Here is a 25650-nt window from a genome sequence, read left to right as displayed (position 1 = left end):
TTTCTTTTGTAAGACAAAGTGTGTGCGCATGCACAAGTGGGGGACAGGCAGAGGGAGAGGGAGAGAATCTCAAGTAGGCTCCACGCTCAGCACAGAGCCCAATGCAGGGCTTGATCTCACAATCTAGAGATCATGACCCGAGCTGAAATCAAGATTTGGATGCTTAACCGACTGAGTCACCCAGGCACCCCATGTCTGGTAAGTCTTAATAGCTTAAGTCTGTAGGCCTGCTTCTTTTGTCCATTGTTTCTGCTGGCTCTTGTCTCTCTTACATGTTTGTGATTTTTGGTTGTGAAATTGCATTCCTTGAAACTATTTCTGAGTTCCTCCAAAGACAATGGTTTGCTTCTGTCACCTGGAAGGCACTAAAAACCTGGTATCACTTTAAATTTCCAGCATGACACTTTTTTAGACTACCCAGGCTGTGCAAACAAATCAGTTTGGGGGCTGAATGTGGCTATATATTTACATATACATATATACATATATGTATACATATATATATACACACACACACATATATACATATCCTCAGGGGAGATGGGTTTTCAGGATAAGCAATCTTCCTCGCTATCTGTAGGGCGGGGGGGTGGGGGGAGTGAAGGAGGACAAGGGGAGATTGGAGAGGGAGGAAACAGACAGATTTGTTCACCCTTACACTGTCTTTTTTGGGGTCTCAGCCTTGTGAGGTCTCCTATCAGTCCCCCTACCATGGGCAGGACCTAAGTTTTGTCAGCTGTGCTACTGGCCCTTCCCCACCCCAGGTGCTGAAAAACAAAGTTCAATTTGATATTTGGCAAATGTCATAAGGGTGAAAAGTGGCACCAGTATCCTAATTACCTCTTTGTGTTTCTACCTCCATTTAAAATTTTTTGAGAATTCTTGGGGCGCCTGGGTGGCTGTCGGTTGAGTGTCTGACCTTGGCTCAGGTCATGATCTCACGGTTTATGAGTTCAAGCCCTACATTGAGCCCTCCAGCTCAGAGCCTGGAGCCTGCTTTGGATTCTGTGTTTCCCTCTGTCTCTCTGCCCCTCCCCCACTCACACTCTGTCTCTCTCTCTCAAAAATAAACATTAAAAAAAAAGAATATTTAAATTTTTTTGAGAATTCTTAAATTCTTTTGCAGCTCATCAATCCATTTTTAAAAATCGTTCTTGATATGTATTCCAGAAGTTTTAGTTGTTTTCAGCTGGTCTTTATCAGCCACAGCTGGAAAAAAAAATTCTTTTGACTTGTGCTTTACAATATACAGTATCGAAGCACCCCTCCTTGATCCAGAGGCAAGAGTGGAACACACACTTAGGAACCAGCTAACCTGAGGTCAAGTCTCAGATCCACAGCCAGTGTGATCTTGCTCACTTGTTTATACTCTGTGCCACTATTTCCTCCTGGGGTTCATGTGAGAAATAAATGAGGTGATACACAATCAGCACTTAACAACAGGGACTGGCCCTGAGAAGTATAATCTAATTATTATGTGAAAAACCTGTAATCATACGCCTGAGTAATGGCACACATCTTACCCAATGGTCCAACAGCGCCTGTTCCCTGGCCATCCTGCTCTGCTCTACCATGTAGTGACCCACACCTCTGTGCTTATACTGATGCTGACCAGGGGTAGTCAACTATGAGATCTGTACTGGATGTCAGGCCCAGCTGCACTCACAGGATGGGCCCTAAGTCAAGAGTAGAAATGCCATCATCATACAAGCCTGGGTGAACACACAGCCCTTTACCATTAAGAAATCTGAAACCAAACAGAAACATACACAAACGTGATTTAAGGTTTTGTAGTTTTTATGGTGGACAGTCATCGTTCGCCCCAACAGCCATCTGAAGCCAATAGTCTTGATTATTAAAAATCACGAAGTTGTATAAATGTTCTCCTCCTTTTCGAAAACCATGTTCATTTTCTCTCCACGAAACAGGACTGTCTGCAAAGCCTTGAACTGACAATGTAACCCAAGGAGCTAACTTTGGTTCATCAAAGTAGCGACTGAAAAAGAAAGAGAAATCTTAACAAATGGGAGGGCTAGGAACGTTCACATTTATATTTTCACTTATTCAGAATGAGTGGTATTTCTGATGTTCCAATGAAGCTCAGGCCTTAGCTTCTATTGATAAAAAATTAAGAGATACAAATTACATTCAAATTACTATGTGGTGAACTCAGTAAACGTTAACCAATACAGAATGCACAAAACCAACTTCAGCAGTTCCTACGCTTACTATGGAACAACATGTAAGATGCAAAGAAAAAAAAAAACCACAGAAGTGTATAAAAATAGTTTCCCTCCATTTAACAGTGTTGTTCGCTCAACAGTCTGTGTTCACGGCAACACTGCAGAATAATTTACTGCATTTAAATAAAATCCAAGCTTCTTTTTATTATTATTATTATTTTTAATGTTTATTCATTTTTGAGAATGAGAGAGAGAGAGAGAGAGAGCATGAGCAAGGGAGGGGGAGAGAGAGGGAGACACACAATCCAAAGCAGGCTCCAGGCTCTGAGCTGTCAGCACAGAGCCCGACCCCTGCCCAAACTCATGAACCCCGAGACCATGACTTGAGCTGAAGTCAGCCACTCAACCGACTGAGCCACCCAGGTGCCCCTAAAATCCAACCTTCTTATTGAGGAAAATCAAACTACTAAACTAGTAAGTGAAAAGGGGTATTAGACTTAGAAAACCCTCAAGACTTAAATCTTAGACATTTGAAAAGTGAAGACTGCGAAGGCGTTATGTTTACTTCATAGTCTTTTTAATACGGGAATGGAGTTTCCTGACATTAGATACAATGTGGCGTTTTTTCTAGAGAGTACCTTTCCGGACCCCAACCACACACCCCATCCTGTGTGTCCAGTCCCTGGCATGTGAACCCTGCCCTGGGCAGATGTTAAGAGCGGGAACAGATGTTAGACATGATTTGGTTTCAAAGATGGTCAACTTGCTTTCTCACCCCATTTCAAAAAAAAACCTTCGCAGAACTCTAACATTTAAAACAGACCATAACGTGTTCCATAGAGCATCACCATTTTCCTAAGTGGTATTATAACTTTTGGGGCACGACGTGAAAAATGAACAGCTTGTTTTCAAGAAGCCTAATTAAACTCTGCTCTTTGTCTTTTTGTTAAGTATAAACAGAATTTTCCTCTCACCAAGGACAGTCACATCATTTAAGATGATAATGTTACCACACTGTGCACCCAAGTGAGGAAAAAAGAGAAGACGTGTGCAAGAGAGCCCTGCGATCTGGAACAGTAGCCCTGCCCCGGACGTGTCACGCTGGCATGAACAAGCAAGACCTAAAAGGCAAAAAAAATTCTCACCACAGCTGTTCCAACAGGAGACGTATCTTCTCTGGAACTATGAACCCAGTGATTGTACACAAGTAAGCTTTTGCCACCACCGTGCTCGGCTGAGGACAACAATAGGTTGATACGAAATTATTCGGCTCATTATTTCTGTAGCACACACACACACAAAAGAGAAAGAAAGAAAATACCTCTGTTATCTCCCACCTGATCATTTTCAAAGTATAAACCCCCATGAAGAACGCGGAGCTGGCCACGCCCCAGCCCGGGCCCCCCGGACGCACAGTTGGGCGTTACTGAAGACGGCGCCCAGCCAGTCCAGGAGCTCAGGGGCGCTGCAAGCCGCCCCCGGGGCTCCCCCGAGCTCGCCGCTCCGCAGCACCGGGCACTGCAGCTCGCTCGCCGTGCTCAGGGCTACTCGCGGCTGCCGCTCCTGAATTCCGTAACTGGAAAAGTACGACATCATCCTTGATTCTTCTGCACCTTAGAACACACCATAAAAGGCCATGTGAGTACTGGAAACAAGATCGGCGAATCCCTGGAACCACCCCATTCCCTCCCGACAGTTCCGGGGAGCAGGCGGGATGAAGTAAAGCAGAAGGAGGGTGTGCAAAGCTGTATTCAAATTAAAATCATTTAAGTTCCTTTGGGCTCCTTGGTGCCAAAGTTCTGTAAACATTCGCTTTCTTTCACTTTTCCTGGAAACGCATAACCCTTTCACGTCCAACCCATAGTAGTATCATAGGTGCCCTAATCTGAGAATTTTGATTGACTAAATAAAAAAGCACCACTTGTGTATAAATAAAATTAGTGAACTCTACAGAGAGGAGCTTATTTGCATAATCTCTCTAAAGGAAGCACAAGACGAACTGAACGATGGCAGCATCTCATCTGAGCTTGTCTTTAAAAACCCAGTAAAATCAATGTATCTTCACGGATTTTCCAACAGCCTTGGGAGACAGCAGTAGTGGCCCCCTTAGTGGGGGGAGCAACAGGCAGGCTTTCTTACTGTCCAGGGCAATAGAAATAATCTGCTCTCCATCTCAACTCCACCTCCCCCCATCCCCCACCACCAGGAGCAAAGGTCAGCAGGCTTACTGGCCAGTATAAGACTGGAGTTCCGGATTCCTCTTCTGTAATGCAGCCCACTCCATGCGCGGGTGTCACCTGGCCCACTGTGTATCACCCTGTAGGTACTGGGACTTGGTGCACTACTGTATATGCTCATAGTCCAGCCACTGACACTATGAATAATTAAATCCTTTGCCTCTGACCTGAGTCTCGTACCTTCTGCCAGCATCCATGAGACTGTGCAGGCTAACTTCTTAGCTTACAAGTGGGGAAAATCTCAGACCTTCCCCAGTTCCTGATAAGCCCTTAGAATAATATGCAGTCTTAGGAACACAGAACTCTCCAGAACCCAATATACAGAAGGTACTCAATGAACACTTCGAGCAACTGAATTGTCAGTCAGTGTCTCTGCCCTCTTGTATCTCTACCATAAGTAGGAGAAGCACTGAAGCATTCCAGACCCATGCAAGCAACCTACAGCACCCAGTGACCAGAAACTTCCAAGGAAGAGCAGATGGATAGGCGTGATCTCCAAAATGGACCTATGTGTCTCCCTATTCTCCAAAACAGAGTACCACACCATCATAACTGATGATCTGACCCATGACAATCTTGTGATGGACCAAAGATACACTCTAAAAGGACCAAGGCACATGGCAGTTGTAAGCAAATCAACATTGTCTGGGGACCCCTGAACTAAATTTAACGTTCAATCAATTTCAAGTTATGACAAATTTAATCTGACAATGAATGGTCTGCCTGATTATTATCTTGCCATACTCAACAGTTTGTATTTAGAATGTGTGTTATTTAAAAATGTGCAGCCAAGGCTATCTGAGGTAAGCTGCAGGAAGGAAGAGGAGAAACAGCTAAGAGTTAGCTGCTCTGAAGCCATCATCTCTGGATCCAAACATACCCCACGGTGATGGAGGCAGATGCCTGTGGGCCTAGATCATCTTGATGTATAGCTTTTGGGGAGGGCAGAGGGCTGCAAGCAGCTTCCTGAATAATGTTTATGCATATATGTATACAATATCCTAGACCATAAGGATGAATCACCTGTTTGAATTCTCTATTACCCCCCTTTAATCAATAATTGGATTTCCAAGTCATTGTATTGTTACATATTTTTCATACCTGTGTGATGCCAAGCCAAGAGAAAATCAAATTTCAAGGGCTTCTTTTCTTTGAAGGACCAAGAAACTCTTTCATACTTCTTAGAATCCAGGTTAAGGGATAAATCCATCAAATCAATGGAAACAACTTAAAAAATGGAAAGAGGAATACATCGTTCATTCACATATACTACAGCCTACACTGTGGCAAAAGTGTTGTATTAAAAAGCATCAGAATTTTTGGAATTTTGTGAATAGTAAAAATTATTTTGTTCTTCTTGCATTCCTTTGGTTTACCAAATCAAAACTCTGCCTTGTTTTAAATTCATACTTTTTCCTAGGTCAAAGACCAATAGCAGAGGTCCTTGGGAAGTCAATCCTAAATCTACCTATGGATGTGGCAGCCTCACTTATTCACGTTTTAAGCCTGACACTATCAGTAGAACCATCTCTTTTCACTCACAGGTGAATCTCTACTAGTAATCATAAAAATTCGGTGAAAGTAAAGGAAATTCTTTATTAAGAACAAGTTGTAGACTCTTATGTTGGGTTCATTACTTTGAATTTTTGACCCAAAACATATATTTAATCGACCATTCCAACTCTGTGATCTGTATAAGATTCAGCCTACAGCTGCAGAGAAATAGATACAACAGCAATCTTATTCTCTCCAAAGCTCAACCTAGAGCCCCTTGAGTCAGAAGTTTTAAAGACAAGAAAAAGCCATAGTTCTTCTAAACAAAAAGAACAGCAGCAATTCAAACATTTAAACTTCAATAGCTACAGGACGATTACTGACTTGTTGGAAGCTGATGGAGCATAATACTTACTAAACTTCATGATTTTTCTGCCAGAATACTGAGATGGACGACCTTGAAGTCCAGTTTCTTCATAAGTATCTTTATCCAGTGATAAAATTAATTTCCCTAAAAATCAAATAATTCCCCCAAAAAAGATGCTAAAATATGACATGTTCTCTGACTGAACAGAGAACACAGCAAATTCAACAGTTAGATATGAGGGTAATAAACTACATACAAGGATCTTCCTTGTGATACAAAGATATTATTTATACATACATCTTACTTATGTAGAAGGATATTTTAATGTATTATACATACATGGATATTATGATAGTGAAAACAGAAATATGTACATTTTTATTAAAGAAATAATAGTTAAATCATGGTATATCTATTCACTGGAATACCTTCAAAATATTAAAAATAGTAAGTCAGAACTATATGCCCTGATATGGAAAGATGTCTATGACATATTGGGGAAAAAAGCAAACTGAGAAACAATGTAATACAATGAAATTTATGTTTAAAAAAAAAAAAAAGAACAAGCTTTATGTCTGTTTATAAATTTATAGGAAATGTCAAGAGAAGGGAGCCTGGGTGGCTCAGTCAGTTGGGAGTCCAACTTCAGCTCAGGTCATGATTTCATGGTTCATGAGGTTAAGCCCCATATCAGGCTCTCTGCTGTCAGTACAGAGCCCGCTTCAGATCCTCTCTCTTTGCCCCTCCACTGTTCACTCTCTCTCTGTCTCTCAAAAATAAAACATTAAAAAAAATAAAGAAAATGTCAGGAAGAATAAACACCAATAATTCCTAATTGTTAACAATAATTCCTTCTAAGAAGGGGAATGAATCTGGAGTTTTGACTTTTTTTTTTTTTTTTTTTTTTACAGTATTTCTTGTAAAATCAAAGAAAAGACTGAGTGTTGTTACCATTTGGCAGCAGGGCAACTGTATTATCTTCATCAATATTTGTATGGTATGTTAGTGCATAGCACGAACCTATAAGAGAAAGAGCCCAGACCAGAAATTAAGGAAAAAAAAAAAAATCACACCTACAAAAATTTAGCAGATTATCTTTACACTGTAACAAATATTCCAGGTGATTAAAGGTCAGTATCCACCACTGCTCCAGCTCACTCAATCAACCTCAAACCTGCCAAGGCTGAGCTGGAGGACACAGAGGCCACACTCTAGCTAGTTCATGCCCCCCCCTCCCCCCAGGGCCTATTTGTGCCAGGTGACTGCCATCAAGCAGAAAATGGACTCAGGGTGGAGTGCGTACCCCCGGGGATGCTGGCAGAGGCACAAAGTAGAACACTAGGGAAATGTATACACTTGAGAGGAAGGGTTCCAGGTAAAGTTTCAAAATGCGCCAGGAACTTGTGTGAGGTTAGGAAAGCCACGCAGCCTCTCTGAACCTGTTTCCTCACCTGTAAAATGGGGATCATAGCCCTAATTTGGAGAGCTGTTGCAAGAGTTCAGATAGTTAAAAGTGCCTGTTGCAGCCAGTGTCCACATTATTAACAAATTAGTACCGAATTTCAGAGCAGATGAAAGGAATAAAGTTGATGGGGCCAGGGACAACATGTCAGTTTCTCGAGCAGTGCCAGCAGCACCTGAAGGAGAGGAACTGCAAGGAACTGGATTCTTCATAGCTCCATGCAGAGGACAGACACAGGGCCGGCAACAAGATAAGGGGCTTACTCACAGTGATTCATGTAGTGAGGGTGCATTCCCTAAAGACACTGACATACAGTTTCAAACAAGTGGCCCCTACAAAACAACTACAACAGAGAAATCAACCCAGCAGACACGAATGGAAATGGGGTGAGCAGAAGAGGGTCAGAGCCACAAAATCTAAGCAGAAGGCACTGAACCATAAACGGGCACACCGCCTGGTGAACAGCCGCTGTGGCTGCATCAGGAGATGAACCCTTTGAGACTGCTGAGTGGGGACTGAGTGGGAACACAGTGGTCTCTGCAGCCACACACCCAATAGCAGTGTATCTGAACACACAGATCCCAAGACCTTCCTCTCCCTGAATCCTTGTTTTAAGATGAGAGATACCTTCATCTTACAACATCCCCATGCCACACTTGTGAACAAGTGTAATCAGAAACCACCACCTAAAGAGAGCGCCAGAAAGTGTAGGGTGAGAACACTGAGGGCAGGGGGGCTATGCACGCACTTGACCACACAGACCATCTCCAGAGGCCCTGTTGAAGACAAGGGAAGACCCCTAGTATTGTGATGTGATCTAACTATCCTTTCTCAGCTTGCCACGTTCATAGATATGATCAGGTTTTCCTCACCTTTCTTCACAAAGGTGTTGATGAATTCATGTGTAATTAACTCATGAAGAGGTAAGTTCTTCACAAAGTAATAGGGTCCGGTTTCCATGACCAGGTTTTTCAGTTCTTTTGATAGTATCCCACATTCAGGAATCAGAAATGAAACCTATTGGAATGTGTAATATAAATAAGCCTTATTTTCATGTAGATTAACCCCCAGCTTTTTAGGGATGCTGTAACATATGAAGGCTGCTAACTATTCCCCCACAGGTTTCTATAAAACTCTTAAATTAATTTACCAGTCTCAGGAAAAAAGAAATTTGACAATTCATGTTATTTGTGTATTCAAACATTATAGGAAAGCTGAATGAGAAAAAAAAATTAATAGAAAGCTCTTGCTTGCATTTCATCTTTTGCAAATAAGCAATATCTTTTGTATCCTGTCCACTACTCTAATTTTTAGGGCAATCTAGTACAATGGAATATCCCTAGATTTGTTTATCCTGGTACCAGCTGGAATCAAAGGGACTGTCCTTTAGGGCTTACAGAAATTAGGGACATCAATCATTAACAGGCTCCACGAAAGCATAAGTGCTCCTGGTTATTTCCATTTTCTAGACAGAAGAATTCTACAGATCAGCCCAGGCGGGAGAAGGCACACACCCTGACTGCTGCTGGTGAGGAGCTTTCCATCTAAGGCAGAGATGTTAAGCCTAACCAGTTTCAAATGTGGCCCAAATGCTCCACACCTTGAAAAGTGCTCTCCCAAAGCTCAAACACCAGTCTATTCCTGAGGGACCAAGGTCACCATTTGTGTCTCTGAAAAACTGCCAGTCAGACCTGGGTGGAGATGAGGCTGATCAATTTCAAGTAAAAGTAAAAGGCTTAAACCAGTTTAAGTCGAGTTTTTGGAGGCCTCACCACTTAAATGGGTTGGTGAGAACGGACCATTAGACCCTTGACTAACATTTGGATTATTCTCCTCTTCTCTTGCCAGATGCTGGATGAACCAATAATTAACCTCACTGATGCCTCAACTTCCACATCTGCAGAAAGGCGCCCCATGCGGCTGGCATTTTTACGAAGCAAAAGCCAAAGTTACCCCCCCTGTAAAGCTCTTAAATTATGCTTGCAAACAGGGACACCACGACTCATTTCACTCTAAACCTGACAACCTAGCGCGCTCCAGCTGGAGACCACAGAAGGTAACAGGCAAAGTGGAAACTTTTCTCAGAGATAAAACTAGTTCCTCTAAACAGTTTAGAAAAGCATGTGCTTCCTGGGTCTGGACTCGGCAAGATGCTCCCATGAGGTGGGAGAAGGAATCAAGAGGTGGGGAGGGGCGCGAGGCCCCAATTTGGAGCCAGTCCGCGGCTCCACGTGGCATACGTCACAGCCTTTCAACTCCAGAGGCCCGTGCCTGACTTTTCCCTCCGAAGAAAGTGTTCCACCGGGGGCGGGGCCAAAGTAGCCAGCGACGCTTTGGAATCGGCCCAGAGCAAATCGCCCAGCCCCTCCTTGCGAGGACAGGACACTGCCCCTACTCCCGGCCCATCCTGGGAGTTGTAGTCCTGCAGCTCTGCAAACTACCAGCTCGGAGTAGTTTAGAGACTACAGCTCCCAAAGTGCCTAGCGCGGGGCCCCGCCCCTCTTCGCGCTGAGGGCGGGCTCCTCACTGAACGCGACTTTCCCCACATCTCTCCAGCTCCCGGAGACGGGGTACTTCCTGAGTGGCCCACGACGGCCAGACTCACCCTGTAATTATGGTAGTGCGTCTCCACAAGATGCCGGTGGCGCGACTTGTCATGGCCGAAGTTGGATTTCTCGCAGACCAGCAAGTGTCGGGGAACCTCTCGCAGCCTGCGCAGTGTGGCCATGCTCTCTCCGGCGCAAGCCCTGAGCTAGCTCCGGGAGCCCAGTCCCTCCGCTTCGCTCCGCCCCTCCGCCTGGCCCCGCGGGCATGCGCATTGCAGCTGCGCAGTGCCGGTTGAGGCTGCTCGGGCTTGGTGACCGGTTAGGGGTGAGGGCGGGCCTGGGTTTCTTCGGAACCTTAGGTTCCTGAACCTTGGGTACCTGAAACCGCAAATTCATTGCCTAAAGGGGAAATACCTGGTACCTGGAAACCTGGAACTTGCTTTTTCAAACCCACCTTTCTCGCCAAGACCTCCGTCCCTCCCTGGTGCTGTCTTGCCGTATATCCTCCCTCTGTTCCTTCACAAATGGTTTAGGAGTTTTGTGCAGGAAGATAATACACAATTTCTGTTTTCGGCCCTACAATACGACTCCGTCGGAACCACTTTAAGATCCCTTTTTTAAAAATCCCACCTGAACGGCTTTAAAAATTTTGTTACTATTGTTACAATGTGAGAATTCGTTTTTCCATAATTTTTCTGATCAAGTACTATACGTTTCTCAAGCTGGAGTATGCACAGCCCCAATTCTGTGCTGAGAGGATGCAAAACAGCAGACTGTCTGTGGTACAACTGTCTGGAGCGTCAATTTTACTGTAAGATTTGGAACAACCGAAGTTACGTAATTTACAAGGTAAGTATTTAAAAATTTTAAACAGACCGGGCCAGTAACGTGTGCCCAAAATGTCAGACTATCTCTGAGAAAACTAAGAAAAACATATTAACCATTATTTTAAACAGGAAAAATTATAAGGAATAGCAGGTTAATTGAAAAATTCTACCAATTTCCTGAATCACAATATGGCACCTAGCGGTGTTACAAATGTCATATTAGGATATAAAATGCTTAAAACATTACCTCTTAGTCACGTCACAAGTAGCAGTGGCCTCTCTTAGACCACCATCAGACGTGTACACACACCTTTGCTGATAATACAAAATTTGCAAAGTGCTGTAATTTTATGGTCTACCAGTTGTATTTGGAGCCAATGTGAAGGTTTTCTTGCAGGCCATTTAGTTTAAAATATGTTATTAAGTTTTGAAAATTCAATATAAATTATATCAGCTGAAGATTGATAAACAGCCACTATGCCATTCTGGTATTCATAACTCAGTGTTCCTCCAGGGAAATCGTACTTGCAGATATGTTTTATGGGGGTGTGCCTGTATTATGAAATAGAAGGCAAAAATCTCATTTATTTTAAATGTTTATTTATTTTTGAGAGAGAGAGAGCTCAAGCAGAAGAGGGGCAGAGAGATGGAGACACAGAATCTGAAGCAGACCCCAGGCTTTGAGCTGTCAGCACAGAGCCGGACGTGGGGCTCGAACCTGCAAACCGTGAGGTCATGATCTGAGCCAAAGTCAAATGCTCAGACGACTGAGTCATCCAGGTGCTTCTAAAACTCTCATTTATTTTAAAGACTAAAGCTGAGGGTGCGCCTGGGTGCCTCAGTCGGTTAAGTGTCCAACTTCAGCTCGGGTCATGATCTCGCAGCCTGTGAGTTCGAGCCCTGCGTCTGGCCCTGTGCTGACAGCTTGGAGCCTGGAGCCTGCTTCAGATTCTGTGTCTCCCTCTCTCTCTGTCCCTCCCCCACTCATGCACTGTCTGTCTCTCTGTCAAAAATAAATAAACACACAAAAAAATAAAAAAGACTAAAGCTATAACTTCAAGTAAGTTTGGGACTGCAGAATCCTTTCATCCTCCCTCCACAGTGTTCTGGAGTTCTGTCTGTAATGACTCATTTCTCCCTGCCTGCTGGGTCATTTCTGTCAGTATACAAATGTGCTTAATGTTGTGCATTAAGTGAAGGCACTTCCTTTGACCCTGAATTCCTCTGCATTCTCACCATTCTGTTTCTCTGCTCCGTAAAAGCCACTTCTCTGCACATTCTCTCCTGAACCCAATATATTTTAGCTTTCCTCCATACTACTTCACTGACCTGGCTTTCATCAAGGTCTTTCCATTTGCCAAATTCAAAGCCAAGTTTCTGTTCTTATCTCAGTCTTTTAGCTGCACTCAACACAGATGATACAATTGAACACTTCTTCCTTGTATTAACTATATTTTCTTATCTTCTTTTTAAAAATTTCTCTGATGCTCTGGATCTGGGGCCTCACTGACTAGGGTGGGACTGCCCCTTCCAGGTTTAGATAACTCCTAAAGATAGCAAATAATTTGTGCAGGGAGCATGTCTTTCATTTGCAAACCAGCTAATCCAGAGCTTACACCCTGTCACCTCTTCTGGAAACTGTTAGGCTCGCTCCAGGCTAATGTTCCCCTGCCCTAATAACCCCAGGGCCAGGTCCTAGATAACTGGGGACAGTCCTGATACTCCAGAGTCCACTGAAACTGTTCAGACTAGCCACTCCTAAGCCTACATAGTCTGTCTACCCTGCCTCAGTCATTCCTTCCCATAATAAAAGCTCTGACTGATGCTCTGCCCTCACTTCCCCTGCCTCCTGACCAACCTAGAAGCTTCCTGTTGTGGCTCCGGATTCTAGGGAGCTGTGAGTAAAAACTTCCTTTATGACAGTCATTTCTGTGCATGCTTGCCATCCCTGTCAGAACAAATCTCTGGGTACATTTGAAAACCCTCCTTCTTGGTACACTCCCCTGTGGATTTTTGAGAACCTTTCTTCTGGACCCCCGCTTACCTTACTCTATTTCCTCCTGCCCTTCCTCCTCCACTAGATCTCTAGTGATCCATACCTTCCCCGCTTCTCTTTCCTGCCCTCTCTTCTCAGAGTGATCCCTCGTGATCTCAGCTTTCAGAACCATCTATCTGTACCACCAGGCCTGGGTCCTCATCCCTGGGGTGGGGGTGAGGGACACCCAGGCATCATTCTTGACTCTTCTACACTTCTCACCCCATATCTGTGGCTTGTTGGCTCTGCCTGCAGCATGCATCCTGGTGGCGGCCTCTTCTCACTCACTGCCTCTGTTTCTACAACCAGTTTCAGCCACCTTCCCCTCTCTCAGTTGACTGCTAGACACAGGCTTCTAACCACCTCCCTGCTTCCTGTCTTCTGCGGTCTCTTCTCCCCTCAGTATCCAAACTGATCTCAAAAATGTGAAAAATGTCATACAGACATACCTCATTTTATTGCATTTTACTTTACTATGCTCTGCAGATACTGTTTTTTTAAAAAAAAATTTAATGTCTATTCATTTTTTGAGAGAGAGACAGCATGAGTGGGAGAGGGGCAGAGAGAGAGGAAGACACAGAATCTGAAGCAGGCTCCAGGCTCCGACCTGTCAGCACAGAGCCTGATGTGGGGATTGAACCCACGAACCGTGAGATCATGACCTGAGCCAAAGGTGGATGCTTAACCAACTGAGCCACCCAGGGGCTTTGCATATACTGTGTTTTTAACAAACTGAAGGTTTGTAGCAACCCTGTGTTGAGCAAGTCTATTGGTGCCATTTTTACAAAGGCATCTGCTTGCTTTGTGTAACTGTCATATTTTGGTAATTCTTACACTACGAACTGTTTCATTATTATTTGTTACTGTGATCTGTGATCAGTAATTACAACTCTGAAAACTCAGGTGATGGTTAGCATTTTTTTGGCAATAAACAATTTTTTAATCAAGGTATGAATATTTTTTTAAATGTTTATTTATTTTTGAGAGAGAGCACACAAGCAGGGGAGGGGCAGAGAGAGAAGGAGATACAGAATCAGAAGCAGGCTCCAGCCTCTAAGCTGTCAGCACAGAGCCTGACTCAGGCCTCGAACTCACAAGCTGTGAGATCATGACATAAGCTGAAGTTGGACGCTTAACCAACTGAGCCACCTAGGTGCCCCGGTATATACATTTTTTTTAAGACAAAATGCCATTGCACACTTAATAGATTACAGTATAGTGTAAGCATAACTTTTATATGCACTGGGGAACCAGGAAATTTATTTGACTCACTTCACTGCATATTCACTTTATTGTGGTTGGCTGGAACCAAACTGCAGTATATCTGAGGCAGGCCTGTATATGCTACCCACCCCCCACTTAAACCCTGCCTGGCTTTAACCTGGCTTTTCATTGCACTAGTATAAAAGCTTAGATAACCTGGCCCCTGCCTACCTCTGCAGCCTCATCTGCTACCCTTGCTTGTTCATACTATTATTTGTCTGAATTTCTGGTATCTAGAGCTGAAAGCAATCTTTTTATTTTTTAATGTTTATTCATTTTTGAGAGAGAGCAAGTGAGCATGAGCCGAGGAGGGGCAGAGAGGGAGACAGAATCTGAAGCAGGCTCTAGGCTCTGAGCTGTCAGCACAGTGCCCAATGCGGGGCTCAAACCCATGGACCGTGAGATCATGACCTGAGACAAAGTCAGACACTTAACTGACTGAGCCAGCCAGGTGCCCTGAACTGAAAACAATCTTAATTGACAAATGGATATTAGATCACAGATTCGGGAGCATAGCACAAGTCTGAGGATGAAGGGCCAGGAATGGCTTAAAAAAAAAAAAAGAAGAAGAAAGAAATAAGAAGCAAAACATAACTGATTTGTATGTATATATCCAAAAGAATATAGTAGCAAATATGAATTTTTAAATGACCACACCAAGAGACTTGCAAAAAAAAATTACCTTTGTATTCTAAAAACACAAAAATATACTTAGTAAATATAAAAGGATAACAGTTTTACACATCACATTTTGGGACTATGATACAATAAAATTAGAAGTACAAAAATAATTTAAATATCCTCAACTCAGGGCGCTGGGGTGCCTCCGTCAGTTAAGTGTCCAATTTGATTTCAGCTCAGATCATGATTTCTCAGTTCATGAGACTGAGCTCGGGCTCTGCGCTGACAGCACAGAGCCTGCTTGGGATTCTCTTTCTCTGTTTCTCTGCATCTCGCCCATGCACGCAAATGCGCACGTTCTCTCTCTCTCTCTCTCAAAATGAATAAACATTTAAAAATAGATAAATATGCTCAACTCCGTGAAAACATTAAGATATTATTCTACATAAATTAATGCCTGCATCAGTGTGCAAGTTCAAGGCACAAATACATTGCCTATAAATATACAGCTGACCCTTGAACAACACTGAAGTTAGGATGCACACACTCCTTTATCCCCTGCAGTCAAAAATCAGCATATAGCTTTTGACTCCCCCCAAACTTAATTACTGTTGACTGGAAGCCTTACTGTTAATAAATTACCACCTATTTTATATATGTATTATATACTATATTCTTAAAGGAAATGAGAAAAATTGTTAAAATGAAGGAAAATACATTTATAGTACTGTAGTGTAAAAAATCCACATATAAGTAGACCTGCAAACTTCAAACCCGTGTTATTCAATTGTACATGCAAGTGTATTGTATTTATACTGGTGAAAGGAGACAGCTTTCCATCTCTGAAGCTCCTGGGTATGTTCATCAGTAGGCAGCCAACCTAAAATCTGTTAACATCATCCCATTACAGGTGGGAGCAGCAGGGAAGGTGGTGCTGGGAACTGTAACTATTGAAGACACCAGTAATAAATCAGAGGACTCCATCCTGCCAAGCCTAAACTTGACCTCACAGTCTTTATCAGCACAGGGCTCCAGGCAGCTGCCACGAATGGACGGGTGTTGGGGTACAAGATCAAAACTACCCTATGATGGCAGGCAGCCTGGGAACTGGATCCAGCAGGTACAGTGGAAAAAAATCAGCGGCCCCCAAGAATATATGATGCACTCCAAGTGAGGACTTGAATCCCTGGAGTTTTGGGAAGTCTCAGAGGCAGACTGCTTCATGTCCTCTCCCTCTGACTGGTTGGGAATCGATGGAACATGCAAACATATTAACACTGGCAGCTGTGTGGACTGTGTCAACACATGGAAGTGCACAAATGGAGTATTTTAAAACAGAACACAATGTTATATGTCAATTGTATCTCAATAAATCTGGGGGAGAAAAGCAGAACCCAAAACAGTCACACCGTCTGACTAAAACTCTGTCACATATGTTCATTACAATTTTGGAAGAGGATTTTGAAATGGTTGACATTTTTTATAAAGCTCATTCTTTTGTTTAAAGTGAAAAACATATGTTTAGAAGTAAATTGGTACATAAAAAATTTAAATCTTAGCTATCCAGGGACTTCAGATATCTAGGATGAGGCATTTCTGTTTATCTTGGATTTTACTATAATGTGAAAACTATTAATCCACAATGCAGTTAATGAAATAGTATACATTAACAGAGAAAGGGGCAATCACCATAATTTTATATATAATTACCAATAACTGTATAATAATATATAATATTACATATTCAGTATTGAACACTTATAATGAATCAGGAACTAACTACCGCAAGCACTTTATATTAATTATCTCATAAGAATCCTTTCTGAGGTAGGTTTTAGTAGGTTTTAGTACCTTCAACTTAGAGGCTAATTAATAACGCATAGAATAGAATAAGAAACTTTAAAATGTGAAAGGCTCTCAGGGTGCCTGGGTGGCTCAATCAGTTTAAGTGGCTGACTTTGGCTCAGGTCATGGTCTCGCAGCTTGTGAGTTTGAGTCCTGCACTGGGAGTAATATTCAGTAATAATCATATCTTTTTTTTTTTTTTTTAATGTTTATTTTTGAGAGGAGCAGAGGAGGGGCAGAGAGAGAGGATGACACAGAATCGGGCACAGGCTCCAGGCTCTGAACTGTCAGCACAGAGCCTGATGTGGGGCTCGAACCCACAGACTGTGAGATCATGACCGCAGCCGAAGTCAGCCACTTAATCAACTGAGCCACCAGGCACCCCTATACCACATCTTACTGCATTCATCAGCTGATGGACATTTGGGCTCTTTCCATAATGTGGCTATTGTTGATAGTGTTGCTATAAACATTGGGGTGCATGTGCTCCTTCAAATCAGCATTTTTGTGTACTTTGGATAAATATCTAGTAGTGCAATTGCTGGGTCATAGGGTAGTTCTATTTTTAATTTTTGAGGAACCTCCAGACTGTTGTCCAGAGGGGCTCCACCAGTTTGCTTTCCCACCAACAATGCAAAAGGCTTTCTCTTTCTCCATATCCTCACCAACATCTGTTGTTTCTTGAGCTATAAATTTTAGCCATTCTGACAGGTGTGAGGTAGTAACTCATTGTGGTTTTGATTTATATTTCCCTGATGATGAGTGATGTTGAGCATCTTTTCATGTGTCTGTTTGTCATCTGGATGTCTTCTTTGGAAAACTGTCTATTCATGTCCTCTGCCCCATTTCTTCACTGGATTGTTTTGTGGGTGTTGAGTTTGGTAAGTTCTTTATAGATTTTGGATCCTAACCCTTCATCCAGTATCATTTGCAAATATCTTCTCCCATTCTGTTGGTTGCCTTTTAGTTTTGTTGATTGTTTCTTTCGCTGTGCAGAAGCTTTTTATCTTGAGGTCCCAGTAGTTCATTTTTGCTTTTGTTTCCCTTGCCTCTGGAGACATGTCTAATAAGTTACTGTGGCTGAGGTCACAGAGGTTGCTACCTGTTTTGTAGGATTTTTATGGTTTCCTGTCTTACATTTAGATCTTTCATCATTTTAAATTTATTTTTGTGTATGGTGTAAGAAAGTGGTCCAGGTTCATTCCTCTGCTTGTTGCTGTTCAGTTTTCCAACACCATTTGCTGAAGAGACTTTTTTCCATTGGATATGCTTTCCTGCTTTGTCAAAGATTAGTTGGCCATACATATGTAGGTCCATTTCTGGGTTCTGTATTTGGTTGATCTATGTGTTTGTTTTTGTGTTGGTACCATACTGTATCGATGATTACAGCTTTGTAATACAGCTTGAAGTCTGGAATTGTGATGCCTCAAGGTTTGGTTTTCTTTTTCAACATTATTTAGGTTACTGAGGGTCTTTCCTGGTTCCATACAAATTATGGAATTCTTTGTTCTAGCTCTGTGAATAATGCTGCTGTTATTTTGAGAGGGATTGCATTGAATGTGTAGATTGCTTTGGTTGTATTGACATTTTAACAATATTTTTTCTTCCAATCCATGAGTAAGAAATTGTCTTCTTCAATTTCTTTCATAAGTGTTCTATAGTTTTCAGCAAACAGATCTTTTATCTCTTCAGTTAAGTTTATTTCTAGGTATCTTACGGTTTTCGGTGCAATTGTAAACAGGATCAATTCTCTTTCTCCTGCTTCATTATTAGTATATAGAAATGCAACAGATTTCTGTACATTGATTTTATATCCTGTGACTTTGCTGAATTCACGTATCAGTTCTAGCAAATTTTGGTGAATCAGGTTTTCCACGTAGAATATCATGTCATCTGCGAAGAGTGAAAGTTTGACTTCTTTTTTGCCAATTTGTTTTTTTTAAATGTTTTTATTTTTGAGAGAGAGAGAGAGAGAGAGAGAGAGAGATCATGAGTAGGGGAGGGGCAGAGAGAGAGGGAGACACAGAATCTGAAGCAGGCTCCAGGCTCTGAGCTGTCTGCACAGAACCCAACACGGGGCTCGAACTCATGAGCTGTGAGATCATGACCTGAGCCGAAGTCAGACACTTAACTGACTGAGCCACCCAGGCACCCCTTTTCTTGCCAATTTGTATAACTTTTATTTCTTTTTGTTGTCTGATTGCTGAGGCTAGGACTTCCAGTCCTATGCTAAACAACAGTGGTGAGAGTGGATATCCCCTGTCACGTTCCTGACCTTAGGGGGACGCTCTCAGCTTTTCTCCACTGAGGATGATATTAGCTGTGCAGTTTTTGTATGTGGCCTTTATGATGTTGAGGTACGTTCCTTCTACCCCTATTTTTTTGAGGGTTTTTATTAAGAAAGTTTGCTATATTTGGTCAAATGCTTTTTTCTGCACCTATTGGGAGGATCATATGGTTCTTATCCTTTCTTTTATTAATGTAGTGTATCATGTTGATTGATTTACAAATATTGAACCCATCCTGATGCCCAGGAATAAATTCATGGTGAATAATTCTTTTAATACACTGTTGGATTTAATTTGCTAGGATCTTGTTGAGAATTTTTGCATCCAGGTTCATCAGGGATAGTGGTTTGTAGTTCTCCTTTTTAGTGGGGTACTTTGACTTTGGAATCAAGGTAATGCTGGCTTCATAAAATGAGTTTGGAAGCTTTCCTTCCAGTTATATTTTTTGGGAACAGTTTGAGAAGAATAGGTATTAACTCTTCTTTAAATGTCTGGTAGAATTCCCCTGGAAAGCCATCTGGCCCAGTACTCTTATTTTTTGGGAGATTTTTGATTACTGACTCAATTTCTTTGCTGGTTACGGGTCTATTCAAATTTTCTATTTCTTTGAGTTTCAGTTTTGGTAGTTTGTATGTTTCTAGGAATTTGTCTGTTTCTTCCAGATTGCCCTGTTTGTTGGCATATAATTTTTCATGGTATTTTCTTACAGTTGTTCGTATTTCTGTCGTGTTGGTTGTGATCTTTTCCCTTTCATTTGTGTTTTATCTATTTGGGTCCTTTCTCTTTTCTTTTTGATAAATCTGGCTTTTTATCGATTTTGTTAATTCTTTCAAAGAGCTGGCTTTCTCATTGATCTGTTCTGGGTTTTTTTTGTGTGTTTGTTTGTTTCTATATTATTTATTTCTGCTCTAGTTTTTATTATTTCCCTTCTATTGCTGGCTTTATGCCATATTTGCTGTTCCTTTCCTAGCTCCTTTAGGTGTAAGGTTAGATGGTGTATTGGGGATCTTTCTTGCTTCTTGAGATAGGCCTGTATTACAATATGCTTCACCCTTATGACTGACTTTGCTGCATCAGAAGGGGTTTGGACTGGCATGTTTTCATTTTCATTGGCTTCCATGTATTTTTTTATTTCTTTAATTTCCTGGTTAACTCATTCATTCTTTAGTAGGATGTTCTGTAATCTCCGTGTATTTGAGGGCTTTCCAAATGCTTTCTTGTGGTTGACTTCAAGTTTCATAGCATTGTGATCTGAAAATATGCATGGTATAATCTTTTTGTACCTGTTGAGGGCTGATTTGTGGCCAACTGTGTGATCTATTCTGGGGAATGTTCCACATGCATTCAAGAAGATGTGTATCCTGCTGTTTTAGGGTGAAATGTTCTGAATGTATCTGTTAAGTCCATCTGGCCCAGTGTCTCATTCAAAGCCATTGGTTCCTGTTGATTTTCTGCTTAGATAATTTGTCCATTGTTGTAAGTGGAGTATTAAAGTCCCCTACTATTATTATTATCAATGGGTTTCTTCATGTTTGTAATTAATTGATTTATGTCTTTGGGTGCTCTCAGGTTGGTGGCATAAATATTTACAATTGTTAGATTTTCTTGACAGATAGACCCCTTAATTATGATATAATGCCCTTCTTCATCTCTTGTTACAGTCTTTATTTTAGAATCTAGTTTGTCTGGGATGCCTGGGTGATTCACTTGGTTAAGCACCTGACTTCAGCTCAGGTCATGATCTCACAGTTTGTGAGTTTGTGCCCTGCATCAGGCTCTCTGCACAGAGCCTGCTTCAGATCCTCTGTCCCCTCTCTTTGCCCCTCCCCCACTAACACACTCTCTCTTTTCTGCTCAAAAATAAATATATTTTTTAAAAAATAAATTCCAGTTTGAGGGTGCCTGGGTGGCTCAGTCAGTTGAGCATTCAACTTCAGCTCAGGTCATGATCTCACAGTTCATGAGTTCAAGCACCGCGCCAGGCTCTGTGTGGACAGCTCGGAGCCTGGAGCCTGCTTTGGATTCTATGTCTCCCTCTCTCTCTCTGCCCCTCCCCAACTTGCACTCTGTCTCTCCCTCTCTCAAAAATAAACATTAAAAAAATGTTTTTTAAATAAATTCTAGTTTGTCTGATATAAGCATGGCTATCCTGTCTTTCTTTTGACATCCATTAGCATGATAGATGGTTCTCCATCCCCTCACTTTCAATCTGCAAGTGTCTTTAGGTCTAATGAATCTCATGTAGGCAGCATATAGATGGATCTTTTTTTATCCATTCTGATACCCTGTGTCTTTTGATTGGTGCATTTAGTCCATTTACATTAAGAGTGATTCTTGAAAGATAGGAATTTAGTGCCATTGTGTTACCTGTAGAGTTGGTGTTTCTGGTGATGTTCTTTGGTCCTTTGTAGTTTTTGTTGTTTTGGTCTCCTTTCCTCCTCCTTCTCCTCCTTCTCCTCCTTCTCCTCCTTCTCCTCCTTCTCCTCCTTCTCCTCCTCCTTCTCCTCCTCCTTCTCTTTCTCCTCATCCTCCTCCTCTCCACCCAGAGTCCCCCTTAAAATTTCTTGCAGGACTTGTTTAGTGGTTACTAACTCTTTTAGTTTTTGTCTGGGAAACTCTTTATCTCTCCTATTCTGAATGATAACCTTACTGGATAAAGTATTCTTGGCTGCATATTTTTCCCACTTAGCACGTTGAATATTTCCTGCCACTCCCTTCTGGCGTGCCAAGTTTCAGTGGACAGGTCTGCTGCTAACCTAATGTGTCTACCCTTGTAGGTTAAGAGCCTTTTGTCCCTCACTGCTTTCAGAATTCTCTCTTTATCTTTGTATTTTGCAAGTTTCATTATGATATGTTGTGGTGTTGGCCTGTTTTTCTTGATTTTGAGGGGACTTCTCTGTGCCTCTTGGACTTGAATGTCTGTTTCCTTCCCCAGAAGGGAAAGCTCTCAGCTATAATTTGTTCAAATAATCCTTTTCCTGCTCTTCTTCTGGGACACCAATGAAACAGATATTGTTTCATTTTATGGAATCACTAAGTAGCCTAAGTCTCCCTTTGTGCTCTAATAGTTCCCTTTCCCTCTTCTTTTCAGCTTCATTATTTTCTATAATTTTATCTTCTTTCTCACCTATTCTCCCTTCTGCTTCTTCAATCCTCATTGTGACTGTATCCAGTCAGCTTTACACCTCAGTTATAGCATTTTTTATTTCAGTCTGACTAGTTTTTAGGTCTTTGATCTGCAGCAAGGGTTTCTGTGGTGTCTTCTATGCTTTTTTTCGAGCCTAGCTAGTAGTTTTATGACTGTTCTAAGTTCTTGTTCAAATATATTGCTTAGATCTGTTTTGAGCAAGTCCCTGGCTGTGATTTCTTCTTAACCTTTCTTTTGGGGAGAATTCCTCCATTCTGTCATTTTGGCTAAAGTTTCTGTCTTGTGTGTGTTCTGGAAACCTGTTAATGTTTCCTGCACCTGAGAGTAATGCTATATTAAAAAGGGGTCATACACTGTTGAGGGCCTGGCACTCCAGGAAGTATTTCTGGTGTATGTTGTGTGTACTCTGCTGTTGTGTTTTGGCTGCTCTTTCCCCCAGGTCAGTCCTCTGCAGAACTCCTCCTGCTTGCGGTGGGGAGTGTTTGGACCTTTCACTAAGTGTGCTTTGATTTGTTTGTTAGAATAAGCCAGGGGCACCTGGGTAGCTCAGTTAATTGACTGTTGATCTTGGCTCAGGTCATGATCTCATGGTTTCCTGAGTTAGAGCTCCACATCAGGCTTTGTGCTGACGGTGCACAGAAACTGCTTGGGATTCTCTCTCTCCCTTTCTCTCTGTCCTCCCCTGCTCGCTCTCTCTCTCTCTCTCCCTCTCAAATAAACTTAAAAAAAAAAATAAGCCTCATACCTGCTACACTCTCTCTCTTCAACCTTGGAGATCCTTCTGCCACTCTGCAGATTGATTTTCTGGGTGTTCCAAGTGACCTGGCCTCAATACACATGTGTTTGAGGGACAAGGAAAGCCCTATTTCTCCACCATCCTAACTCCTCCCCAACAATATACTATTTAGAGATACAGATGTGGCAAAGCTATAATGAAAGTCAAAGGAATAATAATTTTTTTAAACTTCAGATGAATGATTCTCTAGGAGGGGAGGCAAAGCATTGTATTTGGGAAGAACCATGCAGATGGCTTCAAAGGTGGTGGTAAAATTTTATTAAGCAGGTGACACGTACAGAATGTTTGTCTTTATGCTATATATTTTTTGTACATGTAAAATGGTTGATAATTTATAAAAATTTTAAATCATTGAGATGCAATTCATGTACAATTAACTCATTTAAAGTGTATAATTTAGGGGCTTCTGGGTGACTCAGTCGGTTAAGTGTCAACTTCAGCTCAGGGCATGATCTCACGGTTCATGAGTTCAAGCCCCACATTGGGCTCCATGCGGACAGCTCAGAGCCTGGAGCCTGCTTCAGATTCTGTGTCTCCCTGCCCTGTGTCTCTCTCTGCCCTCCATGCTTCACACTCTGTCTCTCTCTCAAAAATAAACATTAAAAAATATTTTTTTAAAGCTAAGTGTATAATTTAATGGTTTTTAGTCCATGCAGAGATAGATACAACTAACATGAGTCAATTTTAGATCATTCTCATCACCTCAAAAGGAAACTCCCTTTAGTTGTCAGCCTCCTACATTCCCACCCACCTACCCTGACCCTATGCATCCATTAATCTACTTTCTATCCCATATATTTGTCTTTTCTGGACAGTTCATATAAATGGAATCATGTAATATTTAGACTTCTGTGACTGGCTTCTTTCACTCAGCATAATGTTCTCAAGGTTCGTCCAAGTTGTAGCATGGGTCAGTACTTCATCCCTTTTTATGGCTGGCACAGTAGGTAAAAATTGGTTTGTCTAAGGGCCACCTGAGTGGCTCAGTTGGTTAAGCATCCAACTTCGGCTCAGGTCGTGATCTCACAGTTTGTGAGTTCGAGCCCCACGTCGGGCTCTGCTGACAGCTCGGAGACTGGAGCCTGCTTCGGATTCTGTCTCTCCCTCTGCCCTTCCCTCACTCACACTTTGTGTCTCTCTCTCTCTCTCAAGAATAAATAAGCATTAAAAAATTTGTTTTTAAAAATAGGCTTGTCTTTAATGCTGGTGCTTGGAGTAAAATAGCTTAATTAGAGGGAAATGAGAAAGATGAAGATTTCTCTGCAGATTCTAAAGGATCTTAAACTACTTCCAGGATCTCTAGAGGTGGATGGCACTGGTTCTCATTCCAGAACATGACTTCCTTTTTTCCAAATTTGTGGAATACAAAGCTGTGGGGCAAATGTTTGATTCCCAAGCAAATGTGAATGGGGAGAGTGCAGAAGAGTTATTTCATGAGGAAAAGCAGACAAGATCTGATGGAAGAGACGGGAGGGGTGAGAAGGGAGGCGGAGAGCTATCTGCAGTAGAAGGAACAGAGCTACAAGAATAAGAGGTGGAAGGACAGCTTGGACAGACTAAAGGGAAGGGAGATGGTGATGAGGTGAGGACATTGGATAAGAGAAATCCCTGAATTCTCCCATAGCTGGTGGCATCACCCTGGGGCTGGGGAGTAGGGCATGGCTGAGTCTTACGAAGGGGTGGGTATACAGGTGGCATCGGTGTGCTTCTGGACTTCCAAAGCACCACATGTGGAATGTATCTGTATTTGGCCTCTATGTGCATTGGAAGTATTCACTTATTCAATCAACAAGCTCTTAATTAAGCTCCTGCCAGGTGCCAAACACCGTGCTAAGCCCCAGAGAGACTATCTGTCTGCCCCAGCCTGTGGGGGACTTGCCATCTCACGGAAACAATATTTGCTATTTCTTTTCCATTTTCGCACAGTTCCTAGAAGTGTATCTTCATAGAATGGGCAAATTGCAACTATTATTACTAATTGAGGAAAGGAAGCTTTTTACATTCAGAGTTTTTACAAAAATGCAATATGTAAGATGTTCAACTATATATCTTTGGCTTTGAAGCGTACAAACAAAATTAAAAAGTGAAAAACTAATTGTATAGTATTAAAGGTTCACATTGATTTCAGTGGGAATTTTTCTTCTCATAAAGAGTATACTTAGGAACTTGAAAAGTTTACAAAAGGAGGAGCAGGAAAAAACACATAATAAGTGACACATGCTTTTATCATTTTCCTGCATTTCACATTGCTGTGATGATTAACATATACATGGATTTATGGATCTGAAAGTTTTTCAATGACGCATCTGTTTACAATTAAAATGTGGATTTCATCTCCTTTATCCCTCTTTAATTCAGTCATATCCCCAAGCACCCATCAATGCACTGCTGTGTGGAAACTAGGCTTCTCTCCTTGAAGATACTGTTTATTGGAAAAGTAAAAGAAAAAAAGTTGCCTTGCATCAGCTAACGTTGGCCATTATGCTTGCTTTCACTAAAGAGTGTTATTATTTAGTGTTTTTGTGAAGATTTGCTCTC

The 25650-nt window shown here is 41.9% G+C and overlaps 1 protein-coding gene across 1 annotated transcript; it reads right to left on the bottom strand.

Annotated features, from left to right (window-relative positions):
• Positions 1-1776: 1776 nt before the first annotated feature.
• RPP40 (ribonuclease P/MRP subunit p40) lies at positions 1777-10534 on the bottom strand. Its single transcript, XM_042985819.1, has 8 exons — positions 10349-10534; positions 8616-8760; positions 7233-7301; positions 6330-6425; positions 5522-5647; positions 3598-3796; positions 3329-3463; positions 1777-1996 (listed from the first exon to the last, which is right to left on the bottom strand). The coding sequence occupies exons 1-8, from the start codon at positions 10469-10471 to the stop codon at positions 1798-1800; spliced, it is 1092 nt and encodes a 363-aa protein (XP_042841753.1). The 5' UTR covers positions 10472-10534; the 3' UTR covers positions 1777-1797.
• Positions 10535-25650: the final 15116 nt, after the last annotated feature.

The sequence above is a fragment of the Panthera tigris genome, chromosome B2 (genome assembly GCF_018350195.1).
Source record: "Panthera tigris isolate Pti1 chromosome B2, P.tigris_Pti1_mat1.1, whole genome shotgun sequence".
Lineage (NCBI taxonomy): Eukaryota > Metazoa > Chordata > Mammalia > Carnivora > Felidae > Panthera > Panthera tigris.
The sequence above is the reverse complement of the archived record's forward strand: the minus strand, read 5'-3'. Positions and strand labels throughout refer to the sequence as shown.

Bases quoted from the DNA above. Each gene is read 5' to 3' on its own strand.
- RPP40 (XM_042985819.1), bottom strand. From the start codon at position 10,471: ATGGCCACACTGCGCAGGCTGCGAGAGGTTCCCCGACACTTGCTGGTC. The intron at 7,302-8,615 runs GTGAGGAAAACC...TTTCTCTTATAG, and splicing joins CAACACCTTTGTGAAGAAAG to GTTCGTGCTATGCACTAACA. The intron at 3,797-5,521 runs GTATGAAAAATA...GTGTGTTCTAAG, and splicing joins CTTGGCTTGGCATCACACAG to GTGCAGAAGAATCAAGGATG.